Genomic DNA, 21,748 nt, shown 5'->3' on the forward strand with positions numbered 1-21,748 from the left:
AAAGTCCACTTCCTCAAACACATACAGTATTTGCTAATGAGACCTACAGTTTCGAGTTTCAGAAGAGGGTGTAGTGTTACAAATTTATTAAATGTTTTAATTTAGGTTCCAATACAATAGTATAGAAACTGAGAAAGTTTATATGTGTGAATTTTGTACCTAATGTAAATGATGTCACAAACCTGCCTGTTCCTGTCTCTATTGTTAAATTGATCAGAGCACTGAGACTATCACCTTTTGTCTTTATGCACTGCCTGGCCATTAAGCTCTATGATAATGTGAAGGTAGGTGATACAATCAGGCTGATTGGATTACCATCTATACATGACACTGTTATGCTGACTGGATTAGGACCGGTAACGGGCTGACTTCTGTACTACATTGGCCCTGTCCCAAATGTCGCACTTCATTTGGACTTTCGGTCTCGTGGACTTAAATTGCACGTGCTCGCCGAGTCTACGAGTCCGTCCCATTTAGCATTTTAACGCTCTGAAGTGTGCTCAGCAGCGACCCCTTTGTACCCTTGAAGCGGTCTTCATCGAAGCCCGAATAGATGCATGCTCCACACACTTTAACTACCCAGGAATCCTTGTGAAATGCCAATCAGAAAACGAATGGGAGGAGATTTCGCTCACGGACTGTTAACATGGCTTTATGATATAGGCGTACATTTTACCTGTTGTTACGTACAGTTTATGCAAACATTATCAACCAGTTGTTGATATCTCAAACATAATAATAGCGTGTTAAATAATACGATCGCATTATGATTCATTACATAAATAGAACCGAATGGAATGGCTTTACTGAGTCTTATAAACGTAGTATGAATATTGAAACCTATAAATTTTTCTTAAACTCATGAGACCTTCTTCCTGTTTCCGGCGTGACGATCGAGTCTGTCCCAAAAATACCTCTCAATGCGCCCTCGCAGACTCAAGCCAAATGGCTCGGGGGGGGGGGGGGGGGGGGGCACAATCTGAGAAGTTGCAATTGTTCTCTGTCGGGTGATATGGATCATGTTTGGAGGGGTCAGGGGGTTTCTGCCCGTGAACACTGTTTTATTCTTGCTGCTAAACATACAAATAACATTCAATGCAGTTTGGGAGGGACAGAAATACCTTAACGGAGCTAGCAGCAACCCTCCTCTATCTGAGGACTAAGTTAAAGTATCTATTTTGTAAGTTTATGTAAAAGACAGGTTGATGAAAGAACTGTAAGCTCAAATTCAAAAGCTTTTGAAGTCTACTTCATTAAAGCATGTTTACACACTTAGGCCTACTGCACATGATTTTAAAAACAGTACCATTGCAGTTTTTATGTTATGATTTTAAATTGGTATGTGACCTAAGAACGGTCTAACATTAAAGGTACATAAAGGTGCTGAGGTCTGACTTTGTGGTGCTCTGAAATTAAGTTATTTTAATATTAATATGTGATGTAGGACTTTGAAAGAAGTTTGACAGATTTCAGTGCTGAATAAGCTTAACACTACCCGTTTATTTGAAAATTGTTAATCAACCGTGAACAACAGTCTATGGGAGAAACATCAAGTCGATGCCTTGATAACGTTAGGTTGGATTTTGCAGTTAGCCTACAACAAATTTAACACCCTCGTTTCTATGAAACTGAAAATAATTGAACCAGCTGGAGACTTTGACACAAACAAAACAGAACAGATGTTTCAAAACTGATCAGATAACGTTACTATGGCTTATCGGCTTTGTATGGCAGGCAGTAACGTTAGCCAACTAGTTTACGGTTAGACTAGGCTAGCTATCGATGACGTTACACTGACACAACTTAAGTTAATGCTCTGAATTCGCAGCTAATATCAAATCCATAACTTTTTGATCAAGTTACAATTTCCAGGTCAACCACAAATAATCCCACTACCTTTTAATATAATCCGATAACTAATTCAATGCCGATTTGTTGCTTTGCCCACTTACCACTTCAAGACCACCAGCTCAACGTGCGAGACGAGTGAGTTGCTTGAATATACACAGCAAAGATTTTACAGACACCATATTAGGAAAAAGGGGCTGGCTGATGCTGACCGATTTATTACACATCCAAAAGAATACATTTGAGTAGTTATAGGCTCTGGTAATTATGGAGCATAATAGGAATAAAGTTGTGACAAAAACATTATCAGGGAGGAAAAATCTGAGGGGGCACGTGCCCTTTGAATGGGCATGACGCCACTGCTGAGGAAGTCCACAAGTCCGGAGTATACCATTTGGGACAGGGCCATTTACATGCTTTGTTCACCTCTATTTAACTCCTCCCCCTTTAAAGATATAAACACTGTGTTTTTAGATATTGAGTCAGACTTGGTGACTACAGCGATGCCACAGCAATAAAGAACTTTGCTTAAAAGATACCTCCAAGTCTCCTGGCCTTCGCTTCTGAGTTCCTAAACTTTAGAAGAAAATAGTTCACAACAAGGGCTTTAAATAGTTTGCCCCAAAAGGATTTTTTTTTTCATTTACTCACCCTCAAGTTGTCCTAAATCTGCATTAACTTCTTTCTTCTGCTGAACACAAAAGAAGATATTTTACCAGTATTGTCTTTCAGTAAAAACATACTAGGCATGATGTCAATGGCTACTGTCAACTGTCAGTTACCAAGATTCTTCAAAATATCTTATTTTGTGTTCAGCAGAAGAAAGAGTCTCATACAGGTTTGGATCAACTTGGGCGAGTACAGATGACAAAATGTTTCATTTTTGTGTGAACGATCCCTTTAAATTTCTACTCACTGCTAAAGCTGTTAAAAGCGCTTGCATTTACGATGTGTGCCCTGCAGGTGTCGCCAGATCTTGAAAAATAGCTTATTTAAGAAGATAAATTAATTGTATTGCTGTACTATAGGGATTTTTATTTTATTTTTATTTTTTTAGTTCAAATGGACTTTAAAACCCTTTACGGGTTATCTTTACGCAAAACCATAATGAAATTACGTATTAATTCGTTATAATAAGTTAACGATAGCCTGCTTGTTTAGTTGCCTACTCTTATATGCAGTTACTAGAAAATGAAACTGAAATAATGCAAAGGGCGTTTCATTTAGGAATATGGCTTCGAACTACCGGGAGGATTCGGGTGAGTTTCATATATTCCGATATCAAATAAACAAAAGTGCATTAAACGCACAATGTAAGCTGTCAAAACTTAACATCTCAAGTAGGGGAGACCGGGTATGGTTGTAACACTTTTTGCTTCAGTAACTATAACTCACTGAATTTTGTAGCTAGAGTTCTCAAACTTTTATACAAAGTACCCACACGTGTTCACTACAAATCAATCCAATGCAATCCTCTACAAGAATATCACAGCCCTTGTGAGGTGGTGTCAAATACATGAAGTACCTTCGTTACAACCTACCCCAATACTGGGGTAGGTTGTAACACATGCTGGGGTAAGTTGTAACAATTACACAAAAGAAGCAAAAATGGATGCCACACTATAAGATATGCTTCAAAAACATGTTTATTGACATAAAAGAACAATTTCTCAATCTGGAACTCTGGAACAGACTGTCTGATTTTGTGTGTCAGAACTTGTGTGTGCATGTGTGTGTGTGTGTGTGCGTGTGTGTGTATGTAAATGTGTCTACTTGAACAAACTTACTTAACAGTAATACTTAACAGTATACAGTATAAACAAACTACAATTTCTAACAAAAAAACATATCTATCTGTGTGTGTGTGTGTGTGTGTGTGTGTGTGTGTGTGTGTGTGTGTGTGTGTGTGTTCTTAATCAGAGTCACAGTGCTGACAAATGAATGCTGGTAACCCAGGAGTGCAGGCTTTGTGGGCCCAGAGACTGCATAGGGCGCATTTTTCCCAGACCTCCTTCGGCTTTGAGTTGCCATATGGCTCCATGCACACAACACAAAAGTTTTCCTCATCTGAGATGTCAGAATCCTCAAAGTTCAACATTTTCTTGGTGGGCTTTCTCTCCTTTTTCTGTTTCTTGCCTTTATTCTTACCAACGATGCTCTGTCTTTTCTTTCCTCTTCCCTGTTGTTCTTCCATCAGTGCTTGTTTCACTGGTGTATCAGTGAGTATTTCAGACCGCCTCTTCTTCCTGATCCTGCCAGTTGTTTTTCTTGGCCCTGCTTTTGGAAAAGGCCGCATGGCTGAAGGACTGAATGGCTGACCTGGAGACAACCCTGAGGTGCCTGGCTCATCTTGAGCACAGGACATGGTGACATTGTGAATTGCAGAGGAGCCAGACGTAACCAGGTAGGTTGGAGGAGAGGAGGTCGTTCCCAGGTGAGTTGGAGGAGGAGAGGAGGTCGTTCCCAGGTAGGTTGGAGGAGAGGAAGACGTCCCCAGGTGAGTTGGAGGAGGAGAGGAGGTCGTTCCCAGGTAGGTTGAAGGAGAGGAAGCCGTCCCCAGGTGAGTTGGAGGAGGAGAGGAGGTCGTCCCAGAGTGAGTTGGAGGAGAGTCCAGCTGGGAAGGTCCAGATGTCGATGACGTACCTGGGTCTGGCCGGTCAGTGACCTGTGAGGGTGCATAGTCACACTCCTGAAAAATGTCAGGGTTGAAGGGCCAAATACCTGTGGATACAAAACCAGCTGTAATGTTTTTGGGTGTTGCAGCTGTGGGCATGGCGGTCTTCACAATACTCGGTATGTCATATATCGTAATCGCCTTGGCAGGATTCATCTTCATCCACGCATCACTTGCAGTGTTCACCATTTTCTTAAATGGGCCGTAGACACTGCGATCCAGTGGCTGAAGTTTGTGGCTGCAGTGTGGGGGGAAGGTAAGTAGCACAATCCCCCTTTTTTTGCAGAAGTCGATAGCTTTCACCGATATATGAGAACCGTGGTTATCCATCAAAAGCAAAACCTTCTTGTCTAGGCTGACCTTTGTGTGTTTGGCAAAGTGCTCAAGGAATAACAGGAAGTCTTCCTCTTGCATCCATCCTGAAGCGTTTCCGCTTCCAGCACTCCCAGTTGGGCCACTCTGAATAAAGTATTCCTTGTACCGTTTACGGGGGAATACAAAGAAGGGGGGAATTGCATTTCCCAGTGCTTGCACAGCGCATGCTACCGTCACAAGCACACCTCTCTCACCCGATGTCATCGCACCCACCTGCTTTACTCCACGACGTGCAACAACACGGTCTGGTGACTGAACTGTGGTTACACCAGTTTCGTCCATGTTCCATATGTCACCGCCATCAAAGCTGTATCTCTCAATGACCTGTCCGAGGCTGTTGAAGAAACGTTCCACATTCATATGATTAAAACTTGTGGCCCGTGTAAGGCTGGTTGGCTCTGGACTCCTCATGGACAGGTTGGGGTTCCGCTTCATGAAGAATGTGAACCAGTCAGGCCCTGCCATCCGCTTCTCACCCCATGTTTGTGGGTATTTGAGGTCATAATTTACAGCCAGTTCATATGCAAACGTTCTGACCTAAAATAAAGTAAAATAGAAAACATGATCATATAGAAAAAAAATCTATTTATCTGGAACCTATGCTAGTATTCAATTATACTCTGGTCTCCAGTAGCTAACCTTTCATATTGCTTACCTCACGTGGAGCCAATCCATAATACAGATCTGCTGCCTGAGTCAAATATTCTGCCAACACTTTCTCCTGCTCCTCAGAGAAAACTCTATTGCTGCTCCGGTAACCTACGCTGGGAAGATCACTGGACCCCTTGTCTGTCAGCTTCTGCAGTGATTTGCAGTATCTGCTCAGTGTCACATGACAGATCCCATGTGCCTTCGCAGCTGATCTGACTGACTTGCCCTTTGTTGTGACCTCATCTGATGCTTTTTTTAAAAGACTGGCAGTCACACCTCTGTTTGTCTTTCTTTTCCACTGCCTAGGCATTCTATAAAAATATTAAAATCAATCAGTTGTATGATAGGGGATGGTTGTAACACTTTTTCAAGAAGTGTTACAACCCACCCCACCCCTGTCAGTCACTGTTTAGCTAGCTGTATTAGCATACTAGTTTGAAATTAGCAGGGGCAAACTGCATCACATTTTGCCTAAGAAACTACATTTTAATCTAATATAAGTCAATCTTATTTATCTGCAATACTTTAGATACTAGACAAAAAATAGTCTTGGTCAAAAAAATTACTTTCTTACCTCAAAATCAGTTTTTTCTCGATAAGTTCAAATTGAATCAGTTTTCAGACTTGACAACCACCATGCGTTGTCAGGGAGACAGTAGGTAAACATTGAAATGATCACATGACTCCTATCTTATCCCCAATTGGCGGAAATGCTGATGTTACAACTCTCCCCGTGTTACAACCATACCCGGTCTCCCCTATTGCAGTGATCTAGCTTGTCTGCGGTTTTGGTCGACACTCTTTTGTTTGCGTCATTCTCATTTAGAAATATTTCACTAAAACTAGAATACTTGTGTCAAGTTTTATTCCAATGAACATTTCTGAGGGTATTGGAAAGGCAAAGTCTTTTACCTTAAAGACGAGGCATGTTGTCACAATGGGAAGCCGTGCCCAAACTCCTTAAAGTTTGATAAATCCAAATTGAACCAGCTGTAGGTCATTTTTGTTTATGGTATTGTGTAATGGATTTCTTAACTTTATAATTGTGGTTTGTGCAACTTGCTACCGCTGTTTATGCACACATATATGACGATACGAACTATGCCGGGTTGTTTCAACCCATGTTTTGGTCAAATATGGATTTGCTCAACCGGTGGGTTTACAAATCAAATTTAAAAATGTAAACCAACGGTTGGGTTTGTGTCCACATTTGACCCAAACATGGGTTGAAAGTTAAACAACCAAGGCTATTATTTAAAAAGTGACCGTCCAGTACAGTTCTCAGCTTGCAAAAAGGTGCAAAGTTGTCACATGTGTCGTGTGGTACCCTTTTAAATGGTAGCTATTAAATGTACCTTTGTACCTTATTTAATCCTCAATATGTGGGCTTATATTAGTAGACTACCTAAATGGTAGATGCATCCCTTATTAAGGACAATATGCATTTTTTAAATTGTACCATATTTAGATGTAAGATTTTAGCACATGTGCAGGATGATGATGAATCATCCAGTGTGTTATTAAATTATATATATATAAAATTCATCAACTGTCACCATTGATAATAAATATTTCTTGAGCACCAAATAATTTCTAAAGGATCATGTGACACTGAAGACTGCTGAAAATTCAGCTTTGCCATATCAGGAATAAATCACATTTTACAATGTTATGTAATAGAAAACACTTTTTTAAATAATTGTAATACTGTTTCACAATAATAATGTTTTTAGTGTACTCAGTCAAATCAAATATATGCAGCATTGATGAGCATAAAGAACAATTAAAAAGTAGCACAAAAAATTAAAGTATATGGCTGTTTAATAAAAACCAACCGTTAGTAGATAAAAGTGAAATAAAGCCCTTCCCTGTGTGACAGCTGGTAAAATCTCAATTGCATGCATTTTTATCATTATCGTCAAATTGTCTAAAATTAATTTACAATTATTGATTCACATTGTTCTCATATCAATAAAGAGCACTAATTTCTTCCTAGATGAAGGCAGCAGTCAGCAATCTAGTGAGAGTTGCTCAGATTTCAGTGACAGTGACACGGACTCTGAGGCAGCCACCGATTCCACCTCTGACACCGACACAGCTGCACAAACATCTGGCAAGGTACATCTAAGACTTTTCAATGGAAAGCAGAAACGAAAGCCATTGTGGTGTAAAAACAACAACAACAAAAAAAGATTAGAAAGAATTATCATTATTGAGTGTGAATGCAGTTTCATAAATGAATAAATCTTAATCAATTCTGATGCTTTGTGTTCAAGCGTAACGTTTGTATGCATTACAACCGTGGTAACTGCCGCTTTGGGGACAAGTGTAGGAAGGAGCACATATGCAGTTACTTTCTGAAGGATTCGTGCAAGTATGGTGCCGGGTGTCGTCTCAACCACAACCTTCCGAGTTCATCGCCTGGACACAGAAGACGAGATAACGCGTCTGGACACAGTAGACGAGATAGCGGAGCCTCGTCTGCAGGTATGTATGGATGGGGGTGGAAAAGTATACTGAGAAAAAGCATTTCCACATGTATTATTACACATATATCCAGTAATTACACCCACGTGTAATTACTTAAGTATTTAAAAGCAAACCTTTTTCTTAGCTTTCAAACACACTGGCTCTAAGGACACACTCAATGTTATCCTGAAATTTAATTTGTGAAATTAAAAATTAAAAATGTCAAATTCAGCAGCAGCTGATAGTTAACTCTTAATATAGACTAATAACCAAACGTTCTTCAATTATTATATAATATAATATAATGATGTGATAGAGTATTCATCTGACCAGGTGGGTTCAGAACTTCTCTTGTCCAATTATATTTGACGACCAGAACTAAAATATAATATAATATAATATAATATAATATAATATAATATAATATAATATAATATAATATAATATAATATAATATAATATAATGTAATATAATATAGTGTGTCCTCTGAGACCAAAGACTAAATATCATTGGCTTTTTCAAAAAGTTCTGTCAATTTAGTATTATTAATAAATATATATATTTTTTAATATTTATTAATATAGAAGTCACTTTTACTTTCAGTTTTAGTCAGTTTTAGTTTAGTTGTCATTTGATTTATTTATTTATATTTTAGATTAAATGATTTGTATGTATATATATATATATAAAATTTTGCAGTTATTTGCCAGGGCAACATTTCCAATTTTCAAAATTTTCTAAGTTTAAGTTTTTAATCAAAAATATTTAATTTATTATTTTATTTCAGGTTTATTTTCAATCAACAATAACAATAGTTTTAAAAAATAGTATTAGTTCTAGTTAACACTAACAGCACTGGAATGAATATGATTGATAAATACAATTGAGATCTGTTGTATAATAGGCTAGTTGCACGTGGCCGCCATGTTGGATTTACGATCAGCGAGTGTGCGGTTGGACACTTCCGGTCTCGCTTTACGCCGGTGCAGGGAGCCGGAGAAAGCCCAAAATGAATCAATTATATCACTTAAAATACTTTATATTACTATCACACGAGCAAATGGCAACTAAATGCAGGATGCATAGTCCGATTAATGAATGAAATACAACTGTTCACGAACAGAAGATTGTCTTGGACTCATTCTGCACGCAATGAGAATTATGCCTACTGTCAATATAGAGTTACAACTACGATTAGAGTTGTTTGCATAAAATACCGCGTGAACATTCACACGTTTGCCCTGTGATAGACTACAATTTCTCTCCATAAATACTATTTTCTCAATTCTGCTCATAAATTTTCACTTACATCAATTGCTCGCTCAATATTATCATCACATATTTTACATACATGCTTTCTTTGCATCAATTATCTTTATAGATAAAAACAACGGTAAAAAACACATCTTAATAATTGTGATTCATTTACATTTTTAACTGTAGTTAACACAATTTAATATAACAATTCTACACGTAGCAAAATACTGTATTATAAACACCAGACAGATAATGATTAATGAAACAGATGCTCTTTATCTCACTTGCACAAAATAAATGCAGTAATAGCATAGAAACACATTATGTGAAATACACTGTAAATGATATGCATTTAAATTACATACTAAAACACAAACCGTCAGCAATAATAATGTTACCAAATAAAGTAATGCCGACTACAGATCCGGGTGTTTTGGGTCGGGTTGATTAACGTAAGTCATCCGGATCTTCTGCCCGTACCGCAGCGGCAACGGGGAATGCATGAAAGCTTACTTTATTGTAACGTGACGAAACGTAACGACACACAAAAATGAAGTGCTGAGGCTGTCACCCTCAGAAAGGCAAGTCGCCTCTCTTGAATCTTAAAAATTGCGTGCAGCATGAGTCCAAGACAATCTTCTGCTCGTGAACAGTTGTATTTCATTCATTAATCTGACTATGCATCAGTGCATTTAATTGCCATTTGCTCGTGTAATAGTAATATATATCTTAGTAGTATTTTAAGTGATATAATTGAATCATTTTGGGCTTTCTCCGGCTCCCTGCACAGGCGTAAAGCGAGACCGGAAGTGTCCAACCGTACACTCGCTGATCGTAAATCCAACATGGCGGCCACGTGCAACTAGCCTATTATGTATGAAATTAAGTACAATCACTCATATTTTACATGCTTGTGTTTATTTTGATGTGTGTATGTTTAATCATCAGTAGTCATTTGATCTTTTTTTTTCAAATCACATACAGACGCTGATGAAGAATGTGACGGGCCCTACAGATGGCAGTTGAATTTTGGAAAGGGCTGGGAGAACATTACCCATGATCACATTCTAGAAGCCCAGTATTCACTCCCCAACACCAAAGGAATCACGATCTATAACACCCATGCCGGGTATGTGCAAAAAAATACATATTTATGTGCGTGTACCAAGATTTTTTTTTACAAAGATTTAATGGAATAGTCACCCAAAAATGAATATTCTGTCAATATTTTCCCACATTTTGTTCCTGTAAGCTGTAACGCGCTGTATTTTCATTATTATTATTGATTTATTTGTTGCCAAATTTGCAGTTTTGGCCACAGTTTGTGCTTGTAACTCGATTATTGCAGCTATAAGTAATGACATGTTGACTCATTCTCATCCGCATTACAGGGCCATTTCGATTGATTTCACTAAAATGAAAGTTCTTAAAAAAAAGAATATTAAAGTGCGACGTATGAGCTCAAAGGATACAAAGTGGTTGTGGTATTACAGAGGTAACCACTGCTGGTACCAGTATGGAGGGAAGGTGAGTTCACACTTTCACGGTCTCACTAGTTTTAACTAAATTTGGTCACTAACAATTTCTAGTCTGCTAATTTTTTTTTTTTTTCTGAACTAATAGTTTTCAAAAACAAAAGTGTGTTGGAAATGACTATACATTTTGGATTAAAAAACACAGACTGATTTAGTTTCTTTTTTCTTTCTTTTTTTGGGGGGGGGGGGGGTGGGGGGGTGTAATTTGTCAAAATTACAGCTTGAAATGACCGCGATGAAAATATCATATGCACTGAGCAATAAGTATATAAAATACATAGAATATAAATAATATAATAAAAAATATAATATTGTAAAAATATATATTTTTTTCACTATTTTTTTTAGACTACCATAGTTCCATAGTTTTAAGTAATAAATCGTCTCAGGTTACGTATGTAACCCTGGTTCCCTGATAGGGAACGAGACGCTGCGTTTGAGACGCGGTGGGAACGCTCTGCGTGATTACGTCGTGAAGCACGTGTAAAATCAGTCCAATGGAAGCCCGCTACGACATAGGTGACGTCATAGACCAGGAAACTATAAAGCAACCCTGAAATCAGACCGCGATAGCTTCTGAAAAACCTGAAGCAAGTCGATCAGGGCATGCAGGAAGTATGGCAGGCAAACGCAGCGTCTCGTTCCCTATCAGGGAACCAGGGTTACATACGTAACCTGAGACGTTCCCTTTCAAGGGAACTCGAGCTGCGTTTGAGACGCGGTGGGAACCCTATACCCACTACGCCATAGTGACAAATGCCCGTTCTGTGTGAGGTCCTGCGCACACTAAGAAGCAAGCAACCTCGCCCCAGGAGTGGAGAGGTCAAGGTCATAAAACCTGACAAATGTATGCGGAGAGGACCATCCTGGCGCATTACACACGTCAAGAAGGGAAACTCTCGAAATTAAGGCCATAGAGGCCGCCATACTCCGAGTAGAATGGGCCCACACAGCCATAGGTTAAGGCTGTCCGGCCGCTTCATAAGCCAATGAAATAGCCTCGACTATCCATTTACTCATAACCTGCTTAGATGCAGGGCATCCTCTCTTGAGTGACCCAAAACAAACAAATAGTTGCTCAGATTTACGCCACAGGGCAGCTCTGTGAACGTAGGCATCTAAAGCCCGGACTGGACATAACAGGTTAAGCTGTTCCTGGTCAGGGGTATTAAAGGGTGGAGGATAGAAGGCCTGCAGCACTATTGGGCCCCCAACATTCAGTGGGACCTTAGGAATACAACCCGGCCTGGGGTAGAGAAATGCCTTCACCATACCAGGTGCAAATTCCAGACATGAAGGAGCAACCGACAAAGCATGTAAATCACCAATTCTCTTGATAGATGAGATAGCAAGGAGAAATAAAGTCTTTAGAGTGAGGAACTTTTCAGAAACCTCCTCGATGGGCTCGAAGGGAGCTAAAGCCAGACCCTCGAGTACAATGGCCAAGTCCCAAGCCGGTGCTCTAGCGTGCAGTGCAGGTCTCAACCTCAATGTACCACGGAGAAAGCGAGTAATTAGAGGGTTTCTCCCAATAGAAGTACCCCCCAGAGGGGTGTGGTAGGCAGATATAGCCGCCACGTAAACCTTTAGGGTGGAAGGAGATAACCTGGCCGAGAAACGGTCTTGCAGAAAATCAAGAACTGAAACCAACAGGGCAGTTAACAGGATCTAACTGACGTTCAACACACAACGTGGTGAAAAGTTTCCATTTTAGCGCATACAGCCTTCTTGTGGAAGGAGCTCTGGATTGAACAATGGTTTCTACAACATCGGTCGAAAGACCAGTCTCCCTGAGCCTGGCCCCCTCAGAGGCCAGGCCCACAGTTTCCACAACTCCGGCCGAGGGTGAAATATCGTGCCCCCGGCCTGAGACAGGAGGTCCACCTTGATTGGGATCTCCAAGGGGGAGCCGTCCAGAAGAGACACCAAGTCCGAGAACCAAACTCGGGTCGGCCAATAAGGGGCTACTAGAAGCAGACGAGCCCCTTCTCGGCGAACCCTCTCCAGAACCCCCGGAAGCAAAGATATCGGGGGAAAGGCGTACAGGTGCAGCCTCGGCCACACCTGCACCATAGCATCCAGACCGAGAGGAGCTGGGTGCGTTAGAGAGAACCACATGGGACAATGGGTTGAATCTGATGATGCGAAAAGGTCTACCTGAGCACGACCGAACTTTTCCCACAGGAACTCCACCGCTTCTGGGTGAAGTCTCCACTCCCCGGGCCTCAGCCCCTGTCTCGACAGAATGTCTGCTCCCACATTCTGATGCCCCGGAATATATACTGCCTTGAGCGACAGTAACTTCCCCTGGGCCCATAGGAGGATCTGATGGGCCAATTTGCAAAGGTGACGTGACCTCAGACCCCCCTGATGGTTGATATAGGAGACCACCGAAGTGTTGTCTGTGCGGACCAACACGTGTGGCCTCTCAGGTCTGGTAGGAAATATTTGAGTGCTAGAAATACCGCCGTTCAACTCTAAACGATTTATGTGCCAGGAACATTGATGGTCCTGCCACAGACCTTGCGCCGAGCGGCCACTCATGACCGCCCCCCATACCGTGAGGTGTGTGACCTTGATCTTGCGGAACGGATTTCCCCTCGGAGAAAACCCCTTGGTCCTGAGCCACCACTGCAGGGGTCTCATGTACAGAAGGCCAAAAGTAATAACGTTGGACGCAGCTGCCATGAGACCCAACAGTCTCTGAAACTGTTTCACAGTGAGTGACTGGCCTAGTTTCACATTCTTTGCGGCTGTGAGAATCGCAGAAATACGAGCAGGAGACAGGCGTGCCTGCATTGTGGTCGAATCCCAAATTACACCTAGAAAAGTGGTCCTCTGAGCAGGGAGGAGCACACTCTTTTTGGTGTTTAGCCGCAACCCCAAACTCTTTATGTGGGACAGAACAGCATCTCGATGCTGAACTGCCACCTGCTCTGACTGAGCTAAAATCAACCAATCGTCTATGTAATTTAATACGCGGATGCCCTGGAGTCTCAACGGAGCCAGAGCTGCATCCACGCATTTTGTAAAAGTGCGGGGAGATAAACCTAGGCCAAATGGAAGAACCCGATATTGGTATGCTTCGCCCCCGAAAGCGAACCTCAGGAACCTCCTGTGATGAGGATGGATAGATACATGGAAGTACGCGTCCTTCAAGTCTATTGTGACAAACCAGTCCTCGGACTGAATCTGTGATACAATCTGTTTGAGTGTAAGCATTCTGAACTTGAGTTTCTGAACCCTGCTGTTTAACTGGCGCAGGTCTAGAATAGGACGCAGCCCTCCATCCTTCTTTGGAACAATGAAGTAACGGCTGTAAAACCCTGACTCTCTGCTGGGAGGAGAAACCCTTTCTATAGCTCCCTTTCGAAGAAGTGTCAGTACTTCTTGCTCCATTACCAGAGCCTGCTGTGAGTCCACCACCGTCGGGAGGACTCCTTGAAATCAGGGTGGACGAGAACCGAGCTGAATTCTGTAACCCTTTTCTATTATGTGCAGGACCCATAGAGAAATATTTGGCAGAAGTTTCCACGCTGCCAGAAATTCCGATAAGGGAACCAGTCTCTCGAGACTGGCCTCTGGATTTGATTGAACAACCATTTCGGTGCCCTGAAGCGGCGAACCGGCAGGGAACAACCGAACTGACCATTCTACAGCCCTCCTCAGAGGATTGCACGGGGACGCTGACACCTCGGCGCCCTGAAGCGGCGAACCGGCAGGGAACATCCGAACTGGCAGCGCTGCGACCCTCCTCAGAGAGTCGCACCCCAGAGGGCGCCGTTAGGAGAAACGATTTCTCAAAACCGTCCCTCTTTTTTTTTTTTTTTTTTTTCATTCGACAGGACTTCTTGTCTAAGCTTTATTAGAGATGACGACAGTCCTCAGATCTTGCCTACCTCTAACTAGCTTAGTTCCTACGACCCTCCTCGGAGGATCCTAGGAAAAAGCAGGCACCTCGGCACCCTGAAATGGCGAACCGGCAGGGAGACCGAACTGACTGCTCTACGACCCTCCTCGGAGGATTGTATGGGGTGTTGACACCTCGATGCCCTGAACGGCGAACCGGCAGGGAACAACCGAACTGGCAGCGCTGCGACCCTCCTCAGAGAGTCGCACCCCAGAGGGCGCCGAGGAGAAACGATTTCTCAAAACCGTCCCTAACCCGGAGGGGACCACCCTTAGAAGCCTGATTGCCTCGGCATCAGGTCTTCTTCTTTGTACTCTATGCCAGTTTCAGGAACATAGATTGGTGAGGAAGAAACCTCTGGAACGCCGCTGAAAGGTTTAGTTTTCTTGAAAGCGGAGCGTCCAGAAGAACAGACATTTTTATCTTTCTTTTTCTTTATTTTTATATCAGAAAAACGTATACATATAAACATATATATATATATATATATATATATATATATATATATATATATTCTCGAATAGAGTCAATGCTGACATCCTCACATTCATCTATGTCCTTAAATACTTTACCCACCAGTACTGCCTAATAAAATTTATTTATTATTAAAGATGGCTGGTGGGTAACGTCGGGGTTAAAAATGATGACGCCGACTCGGGAGAGAGAAAGCTCGCAAGCGTCTCTATAATCCAAGGCACTGTCATACCATGATACTTAATACCCATAACATTACTCTAGTTAGACGTTTGGGTATTAAACACAAAATAGAAACCGGTTTATTCCACGATCTCGACACCTCAGTGTGGAGATAGGGAAAAACCAGTAGTCCCCGACGAGGAGGCTGAGATACAGAGTTTTCCTGTTTTTTTAGATATATTTCATCTAATAAACTCTTTTTATTTTCACTCTCATAATGTTCAGCTGTCCAGTAAATATTTAACTAGCAAAAGCATTAGAAAAGCCTCCTTTTAAAAGCTCCTCTTTATTCAACAGAGTTATGAGCTGCCTATTTATTGAAAAATCAAACATCTGCCTTTTTCTTAATATTTTTATTTGTTTTGTTCACTTTTTCTTAACAAAACACTAACGATACCAATTCCTCAGAACTGGAAATCGCAGCACACTGGATCTGCAGGTGAAAGCTGAGATAGGGCGGGGCCCGTCCCAACCCCCGCTGTCAGATCCGTTTGCGAACCCCAAAATGCGAGTCGCCGCCGTGTCTAGGCAACAGCGGGACCCGCGCGGGGAGCGCAAACCGTGCCGTCCTCCTCAAAGAACGATCGGCGAGAGCGGAGCGTCTTCATAGATAGACTCATACAACGCTCACAATCAGCCCCCTCGAGGACTGACTGAGCATGCTCCACTCCCAAACAAGCAACACAAAGCTGATGTGTGTGTCCCCACCCGTATATAACGAGGGCAGGGAACAACACACCGTCTATAATCTTGCTTGCTCGCCATAATAATGATAGATATATTGGGCTTGACAGACAACAATAAATAGACAAGGACAGATATACAGAGAGCGCTTGCTGAAGGTGCAGAAGCTATCGCGGTCTGATTTCAGGGTTGCTTTATAGTTTCCTGGTCTATGACGTCACCTATGTCGTAGCGGGCTTCCATTGGACTGATTTTACACGTGCTTCACGACGTAATCACGCAGAGCGTTCCCACCGCGTCTCAAACGCAGCTCGAGTTCCCTTGAAAGGGAACTTTTTTTTTTTTTTTGATGGATGTGGAATGTGATGGATTTTACGACAGAAATTGTAAATAAACTCCACAAAGTATTTATATAAAGGATATTTTAACATTGAAAGTCTGGGTTTGGGACAAGAAAACCAATAAATCTATACATAAACGTCATTATTGTTATATTCCTGCCTTGTTTCCCCTATTTTGTGTTTAAGGACTATTATTTTTATATATATTGTTCCTGTTTCAATTCCTGTTTTTGCCTAGTTATATCTATAATATTATATGGATATGAAAGGGATATTATGCATGAATGAGTTTGAGTATTATTTAATGAATTTCTATTGATTGTATTTGTTTTGTCTATAGGGCAAAACCAGTCCAATTGAGAGCTCAGAACTGGAGACGGCGTATCAAAACAACCAACGTGGTTCAGTTAAATTGAGCATGGACTCTGCCCAGTATGAGATTAGCTTCAAAGGTTTGTTTTTTATATTCAACACCCCCCCCCCCCCCCCCCCCCCCCATCCCCCACACATCTTTTATTTTCATTTCCTTTCTATAAACAGGAAAGGTCATATTCATGAATGTCTTTGCGTTTCCAGGAATGTGTCAGACAAATGTATCTACAGGCAGTAAGAGACGAGTTAGACGCCGCCCTAAATATGTAGCACAAAGTGGAGGGTAAATACTGAACAGATTCATGTTTGACTCTTTGCCTTATCACGTTACAATCTAATTTATAATGGCATATTGAAAAAAAAAGTGCTACCCTTGTGATATTCAGGTATATAACACCCACTTTTCTCCATTCAGTCCATTGCAAAAAAAACATTCAATGTTTTTTTCATTGAATATTCTGTTTCATTCAGAAGTAAAACTGATTTGCATTATTGTTTAAAAGTAATGCACATAACTCACACTACTAACAGTGTAATGTGCTCCCAAAACAGATTACAAGGAATAACCTCCCATATCAAAAACTTATTGAATCCTCCAACAAATAAAACTCCAGTGTGGCAGTTTAAAGGGAGAAGTCAGTGGTACACCTTCAACAACATGGTAAAACCTCTTAATTTCTTAGATTATTTACAAATGCAAAATGCTTTTTTAGTATGTTAACGAGGACTTTGAAGACTATTTTTTATGTGTATATTGATTATACCACACGGTTCTCTAAAATATTTGATTCTAGACTGGTAATATTTTGTATAGTGACTGTCAAATTGTACAGTATATTTAATCTTTTGTGTCTCTGTTTAAACTACAAGTTAGAAATGATAATTTGCACCTTTTGTGACTCAAAACGGTTGATGGCTCTTGTAAAAAATATCCTCAGAGGGCTTTAGTATTATTGTTTTTTGAATAAAATGACTAAATTAATGAAAATAAATTTTCAGAAAAGTTTTTATTTTGCACTTTTCATGTACAGTCGACAACGTTGTCAAAATTACCCCCGTTCACACAGATCCTTAAAGATCGTTTAAATAAAACAATTAAAAACGCTGTAGTATTCATGCCAGACCAGTAGTTAGTAGAGATGCGCGGATGGTCTATTATTTAATCCGCAACCGCATCACAAAACTCATCATCCGTCCGCCATCCATCCGCACCAACGTTTTTGACCAATTTTCCCGCCCGCCATCCGCTGATACAAGGCGCTGCTGATGACAGCCGCGAGACTAGAAACCGCCCGCCACCCGCCCTAATTTAATTTTTTTTTTTAAATTCGTCACGTCATCCGCCCGATCCGCGGTTTATCCGCGGAGTCCGCGGCTATGACCGCCAACCGCGCATCTCTAGTAGTTAGTATGTAGTCGCGATGTTATTTTGTAAAGAAAAACTATGCGTCTATAGACTGAACAAGTAATAGGCCTAAACATGTGCATGACGTCACTGTTTCACAAATTCGCGTTTTTGTAGTTTACACTGAGGCTATAATGGTATCGGTTTCAAAAACTTTTTAGTTGAAAGCGGTGTCGTTTAAATGTTCCTTAAGTTTACAGTACACAAATACAACTTGTAAACTGGGATGTTTCGGAGTGCTCCGACTTGTACCACGTGACCACTGCAGATTCATTTTGCTGTTGATAGTGTCGCCATAGAAACACATAATTCCAAGTGTGAGGATGTGAACAACTCCGAATAGAAAGTCACGCGTTGTAATTTACGGTCATTACGGCATGGAGTGAAGGCAGGATTTACCATGATGTACTAAAATAACTCAAATTAATAATAATAAATACAAATAAAAAAATAATAAAAATGACAAAAATGAACAACAAAATTACTAAAACGAATAAAAATTTATATAGAAAATTGGGAAAAAAAATCATTCAAAATATCACAGGGTTTCTGGGGGTCTTAAAAGGGTGTTAATTCGCCCTTACACAAATGAAGGTCTTAAAAAGAACTTAAATCAGAGCAGAACGTCTTAAATTAATATAGTAATGGCATGAAATGTTGCGAACAATTTATATATTACTGAGTTTTTTGTCCTGTTTTCCAATACAAATATCTAAGCATCTTTAAATCAAGATATATTTACTTGAAAAATTGAACAAGAACAAATATCTATCAATTTTCCAAGCCCATTGGCAGATATTTGTTCTTGTTTTAATCATAAACTCAAAAGTTAATTTTGATCAGTTTCTCAGTAAACAAGACTTCATATTTTATCATTTTGTATCTCCAAGTAAAGGTATCTTGATTTACGAATCTTTAGATATTTGCACTGGAAAACAAGACAAAGATACTGAGGAAGAACATCACTTGTTTTTTGCCGTGTGATCAGAAGATATGGTAGATTATATTTCCATATTCTAGGGGTTGGGAGCAAAGCGATTCAAGTAATGGATAGCTGTTGGAAGTTGTATTTTCAAACTCTGAAGTTTTGCTAACACAACTGTGTTTCTCCCTAGACTTTTACATTTCGAGAACACATTGACGTATTGTGTTGCCTTCAATTTATTCCTTAAATTTTCTTTTCTTGGTCTTAAAAAGGTCTTTAAAACGCTTAAATGTACCTTCATAAAACCTGCAGAAACCCATTATAATAGGATCTCAATAATACTAAACTAATATTGGACTGGATTGGTATTGTGTTTCAAAATACAAATATTATTTATAAAATATTATATACAAAAATGTTAACTCAGGTTTTAACGGCCATGTAATTATATATTTGATAGCCGTATAATAAGCAGGAAAGTGCATTCAACCAGTAAGTATTGCAATATAAAACCTTACAGGGTGATGCAATACCAGACAGTCCTGATCTTCCGGAAGGGGTTTAGATTGCAGTAATGACGGGCTGAATGTACATAAGTCCTTAATTAATGATTTTGACAAGTACAGAGATTGAAATCGGTGTGACTGATCTTGATATTGTTTTTCAATAGGGTGGTTGTTCAGTCTCAAGTGCTGACATTGAGAGGTGTTACCAACAGAGCCAAGTGAGCATGCATTTCACTGTGAATCATGACGCTTACACTCTGGATTTTGGAAGTATGTCAGCAAAAGCATTTAGAGATATTTAAATGTCTTCTTTTGTCAGTAACATAAGGCACCACACGATCTTTGGGTTTATTAACATTACTATCTTCTTGAACATGATTTTTTAATATGATAAAAGATGCTTTGTCTTTTTCTTTTTTTCATTTAGAGATGAGACAAGTTAACCAGAACACTAAGGCCGAACGCAAGATCAGGCGTGTGTAAAAGGCGGCTGAATGTCTTGCAACGGATGTTGGCAAATACTCAAGATCAAACAGCAAATAAGAGTCGAATCATGTAGTTATTTAGTAAATATGACTGAAATGAATGTTTGTGATTATGAGTTAGGATGTTTTAACAGGAATCACTTTTTTGTTTGGTAAACTGCCTGTGGGAAATTTGAAGTGGTTAATTCAGTCATTTTGGTTTATTTTATGTTAATATGAATTATTTGAAATCCAAGACCGCAACATACTGTCGGCCCAGATCCGGCTCTATGTGTACCAGATGTGGGCTGGATCTGGGCCGACACTATGTTGCTGCCTGGGATGCTACTTGTCACATCAACTTAAAAGCAAGCAAAAGGAAGCATGTATATTTTGCTTGTTTAATTTGAAAAATTGTATATTTTAAAATTGTATCAGGTTTGGTTATTCTATTATTATTCTTAACAGCCATTGTGCCATAGCAATACAGGCATGCGTATTTGTGCCTGTGGAACTGCCTGACAGCCAATGTTTACACACTTGTGAAACGTTTTCCAGCTGGACAGTTTCATTTTCCAAGTGCACTTAGTTTTTTTTAGCATTAACACTCAGACATGCTGAAAGGGTTTAAAATGTGGATTCAGGGATGCACATTAAAACTGTGTGAATATCGAGTGAATATTTTTACATTACAAAAGTGAATTGCTGTTACATGAAACTTCAACATAACGACAATCATTTGTGTGAAGCTGTTTTTACTGGGTTAATTGATTACAAACTGAACTGTTTAAATGCAACTGTCATGTCTAGTTTTGGTTTTGTTTCATGTTTTATCTTTGTGGTTATGCTATCCTGCCTTTTGCTCAAGTGATGTGACGTCATGTGATTGTCCTCTTGTGATCATGTCATTAGCTTTCTTGTTTAATGCGTTCTCATTGGTTCATTATTTCATCCTTGTTCATTACACTCATCCTTGTGTCTTGTAAAGTCATTAGTCTCTGTATTATTGACCTCATGTTTCCACAGTCTCTTGTCTTGTTCACTGTAAACCTCTGTTGGCATGTTATGTTGTGTTATGTCGTGGCAAGTCAAGTTATGCTATGAACCAAAACCAAACGAGACAGTAACAACATGCTATGCAAGAGTTTGTGGAAGTGCATGGATGTGTTTATAAGTGCTAACGTTACTTGATTTAAAAATAATTTAAAAATATGAAATGATGTGGCTTATTTAACTACAACACACTGAATATGTAATATTACTAATTCCTTACAAATAACAAGATTTTTTCTAGTATTTTAATGTCAATAATTTCCATCATATCTCAAATGACATGTTTTACAGCATTTGGTGATCAACATTATTTGTGAAAATGTTTTAAAAGAAAATGGCAGAATCTTTGTCTTGGCTAATTTAAAGTATTTTGTGTCTTCGTAAATACAATTAAATAATTTTCGCACTTGCAATTTGACAAAAATTACAGCTCGGTTAGAAATAGCACACATAATTATATATATTATAAAGTGTAAATAACCTACATACCACTACAAACAGGTCGTCGTAAAGTCGTTTTAAGCACTGCAAGATATGTAAATACAGTAAGTAACAACCCACAAAAATCCCTGTTTATTCTTC

General features: G+C 39.9%; 2 protein-coding genes across 2 annotated transcripts; one reads left to right on the forward strand and one right to left on the reverse strand.

Annotated features, from left to right (window-relative positions):
- Nucleotides 1-2,839: 2,839 nt before the first annotated feature.
- LOC143741663 (uncharacterized) lies at nt 2,840-21,323 on the forward strand. Its single transcript, XM_077233957.1, has 10 exons — nt 2,840-3,107; nt 7,545-7,666; nt 7,825-8,035; nt 10,260-10,404; nt 10,667-10,802; nt 16,782-16,893; nt 17,018-17,096; nt 17,366-17,474; nt 19,814-19,919; nt 20,077-21,323. Exons 1-10 carry the CDS (start codon nt 3,080-3,082, stop codon nt 20,130-20,132), a joined length of 1,104 nt encoding a protein of 367 aa, XP_077090072.1. The 5' UTR covers nt 2,840-3,079; the 3' UTR covers nt 20,133-21,323.
- LOC143741526 (uncharacterized) lies at nt 3,477-5,993 on the reverse strand. Its single transcript, XM_077233812.1, has 2 exons — nt 5,553-5,993; nt 3,477-5,434 (listed from the first exon to the last, which is right to left on the reverse strand). Exons 1-2 carry the CDS (start codon nt 5,856-5,858, stop codon nt 3,761-3,763), a joined length of 1,980 nt encoding a protein of 659 aa, XP_077089927.1. The 5' UTR covers nt 5,859-5,993; the 3' UTR covers nt 3,477-3,760.
- Nucleotides 21,324-21,748: the final 425 nt, after the last annotated feature.

The sequence above is a fragment of the Siphateles boraxobius genome, unplaced genomic scaffold (genome assembly GCF_051911475.1).
Source record: "Siphateles boraxobius isolate OS27281-9 unplaced genomic scaffold, OSU_SipBor_1 19, whole genome shotgun sequence".
In the NCBI taxonomy this organism is placed as follows: Eukaryota; Metazoa; Chordata; class Actinopteri; order Cypriniformes; family Leuciscidae; genus Siphateles; species Siphateles boraxobius.